Raw genomic sequence first — 3319 nt, 5'->3', positions numbered from 1 at the left:
GCGCCCAGAGGGGGTGGCTGTGCTGGCGGGCGGGCGCCGGACCCTCAGGAGCTGTCCACCACCTGATGGGGCAGGGTGACGGAGGAGCCGTTGACGAAGGAGCCCTGCTTCTCCCGGCCCTTGAGGAAGAAGGTGAGCAGCTCCCCTTTGCCCTTGACGTAGATGGCTCCCCGGCGCACGAAGCGGAAGCCGTACTCCTTCAGGATGAGGTGGGTCTCCTCCACCACCTGCGGGGACAAGCAGACGTGGTGGGAGGCCGGAGGGGTCCTTGACACGGCGAGCAGGGACCCCCGTGTGCCACTCGGGCAACAGGTCTACCCACCTGCCCCATTGTCTTGGCGCGCATCACCTTGCCCCATTCCCAGCTCGGAGGAGCCCCTCAGCCAGCCCGAACCCTCCTGCGTGCTCCTGTCAGCGCTTTCCCCCTCCCACCCAAAGCCCGGGGTGCTTTGAGGGCTGCAGCCCCCCACGGGTTGCTGATTTTTGCCCCCCCTCGTCGCCCCACCTGTATGTTCCCCATCACGCCGGTGGACTCCATCCTGCTGGCCACGTTCACCGTGTTGCCCCAGATGCGTGGGGGGGCTGGGGGGCGCCGATGACGCCCGCCAGCACGGCCCCCTTGTTCATGCCTGTGCAAGATGGGGAGTAGAGCTCACCTCCGTGCCTGGTGACACGGACAGGACATCCTGGTCTGCAGGAGAGTCCATCCCAGGGGGTGGGTCGGGACAATGAGGTGTCCTCCTCCCCCCTCCAGCCCTGCTGCCTTCAGCTGCTGAGCTCCAGCTGCTGCCCAGTGTCCCACCACTCGCGGGGAAGGAGGGACAGGGGACGCCGAGGCAGACCCTGCCCCACGCTCATGGACTTGCCTATGCGGAGCATGAAGTTGTTGAAGGACTGGTAGTTGATGTTCATCAGCGTCACCTTCATGGCTAAGGCAAAGTCAGCCAGGTCGGCCAAGTGCTGCCAGCGCTCCTTATCTGAGAGGGTCTCCTTCTGCAAGGGCAGCGCGGGTCAGGCCTGCCCACCCCTTGCCCACTGTCCCCCCCCCACCATGGGGATGCCTCACCTTGGTGCTGTAGCCGTTGGCGTTGGCATCGGGGGTCACTCCAGAAGCGGCCATGTAGGTGCTGCCGATGGTTTTGATTTTGGTGATGCACCGGAATTGGGGTTCATCCAGGAGCTGAGCCGTGGAGACAAGACCTTCAGGCACCCCAGGGCCATGGCAGGTCCTTCTGCCCCCAGATGGGGCAGGAAGGGAAGGTCTGGCCAGGCCCCATACCATCCCTGTGGCCGGCTCCATCCTGACTCACCGCGTCGAAGTCGGAGATGATCTCGTTGAGGAACCGCAGGCACTCAATGCCCCCGTTGTTGATGCTCTCCTCCGTGTAGAAGTCCGCAAAGTTGGGGAGGGAGGCGAACATGACGCCGATCTCGTCGTAGGACTGGCTGTACAGCTCCTGGGGACAGGATGGGACAGTGGCTGTGAGCCGGGGAACGTGCCCACGCATGACACCACCACCTCCGGCAAACCCAAACCCTCCTGTGAAGCCATCTCCTCTTGGCACGTGAAAAAACCCCCCCCCAAACAAATGGGGGCAAATCCCTCCCTCCTGGGTGCCCCTCACCTCGTCCCGCTTCTTGGAGCCCAGGAAGTGCCGGGCCACGTGCTCGGGCAGCATGTTGGTGACAAGGGCCTCGTTCCAGCGCCGCATCTCGTAGACCCGCTCCTTCTGGTCATGGACATCGATCTTCCAGAGGAAGAGGGTCCTGGCCAGCTTCTCCACCTGTGGGTGGGAGGAGATGGCTGCACCCCCAGTTCCCACCCACCAGTGCGTCCCCTCACGGGGGTGAGATGGAGGTGGTCTCTGCACTGATGCGGTCCTGGAGAGAAAGGGCTTCCTTGGGTGGGCTTCCTTGGAGAAGAGCTGATGATGCTGTCCATGGCTGGGGACAGATCCTGCTGCCTTGGAGCTTGCAAAAATAAGGGCAGGGGCCGAGGGTGAAGATGCAGAGGGGAGGGGAGCTTCCCGGGGTGGGGGGGCGAGTCACTCACGTGGCGAGAGAAGTAGTAGAAGCTGAGCATCACGATGAAGATCATCGCCGTCATGGAGTACTTGGAGGGGACCAGCGAGGACCTGCCGGCAGAGGCGGCAAGGCGTAGGTGGGCGGTGGGCACGGCCATGCCCCCCAACCCGTGCCCGCCCCCCTGCCAGCCCTTACGTGCTTTGCTGGCCACGGTGGCGGTCGTACTGGTCGAAGATGTGCTCCCAGGCGTAGATGTTGACGGCGCCGGTGGCCCCGGTGATCAGCACCATGAGGGTCAGCTTGACCATGTGGCTGACCTGCACCAGCATGATGGTGGCCACCAAGGCCAGCAGGGCGATGTAGCTGTAGTACTTGGGCTGATCCCCGCAGCCGCCCGGCCACGGTGGCCCCACCGTCCCGTTGCCCATCCCGCCGTGGTCCTGCCGGCAGCTGAGCTGGGGGCACGAGGGCAGGGTGAGGAGGGGGACACGGGGACGGGATGCACCTCTCCTCGGGCTGCATGGCGCCCAACAGGACTGGGTGCTTTGCGCAGCAGAAGGAGGACACCCGACCTAAAATGCCCCCATCTTCGGTGCAGCCTTGCTAATTGCTTTAATGATCGGCCTTGCAAAATTATGGGCTGCCTGGATGCAGGTTTGAGTAGGCTCAGCCCTGCTGGTGTCTGGGCTGGTGGCTCACCATGTCCACAATGTCGGCCATGGTGACGATGATGATGGCAGCCATGGCCCAGGTGTTGCGCGCCCAGCGGGTCCTGTCGATCCAGGTGGAGAAGGCCACGAGCTTTTTGGGGAAGACCTGTGGGGTGAAGAAGGTGGGGAGGGGTTTGCCCAGGCAGGACATGGCGGTGGGACATCACAGCGTCTATCACCATGAGCGGTGGGCCTGTCCCGTCTCACCCGAGGGAAGATGGCAGCCAACGAGCAGAGGGTGAGGATGAGCAGCAGGATCTCCCCCACCATGAAGGTCACATAGTTGGCCACCAACCTGCCAAAAGGGGATGGGTTTGAAGCCCGGTGGGGCTGAGTGCGTCTTGGGGCTGCCCGTCCCCACCACCTTCCCACCATACCAGGGGTCGATGAAGACCTCCACCAAGGCAGTGAAGAAGAGGACAACGCAGGAGCAGCTGAAGGCAGCCCCGCTCTGCTTCTCCTTCTCCACCGAGTAGCGCGTCTCCATCTCGGGGTCGATGAAGCGCATGGAGAGCCGGAAGGTGCTCTTCCCCTTCAGCCTGCCGGTGACACCGCCCGTCACCGCCCGGCGGCACTGGGGACCT

At 63.8% G+C, this 3319-nt stretch overlaps 1 protein-coding gene across 1 annotated transcript in view; it reads right to left on the bottom strand.

The window, feature by feature from the left end:
- Window positions 1-44: 44 nt before the first annotated feature.
- The window catches only part of ADCY3 (adenylate cyclase 3), a 15656-nt gene continuing 12381 nt past the window's right edge, over window positions 45-3319 (bottom strand). Inside the window, 12 exon segments of the mRNA XM_019473170.1 lie at window positions 45-227; window positions 506-573; window positions 576-629; window positions 867-993; window positions 1067-1180; window positions 1311-1457; window positions 1626-1784; window positions 2054-2135; window positions 2221-2480; window positions 2725-2841; window positions 2943-3030; window positions 3113-3274. Coding sequence (XP_019328715.1) covers window positions 45-227; window positions 506-573; window positions 576-629; window positions 867-993; window positions 1067-1180; window positions 1311-1457; window positions 1626-1784; window positions 2054-2135; window positions 2221-2480; window positions 2725-2841; window positions 2943-3030; window positions 3113-3274 — 1561 coding nt within the window.

Source organism: Aptenodytes forsteri, unplaced genomic scaffold, assembly GCF_000699145.1.
Source record: "Aptenodytes forsteri isolate BGI_AS27 unplaced genomic scaffold, ASM69914v1 Scaffold534, whole genome shotgun sequence".
Classification (NCBI taxonomy): domain Eukaryota; kingdom Metazoa; phylum Chordata; class Aves; order Sphenisciformes; family Spheniscidae; genus Aptenodytes; species Aptenodytes forsteri.
This window is presented reverse-complemented; position numbering and strand designations above follow the sequence as displayed.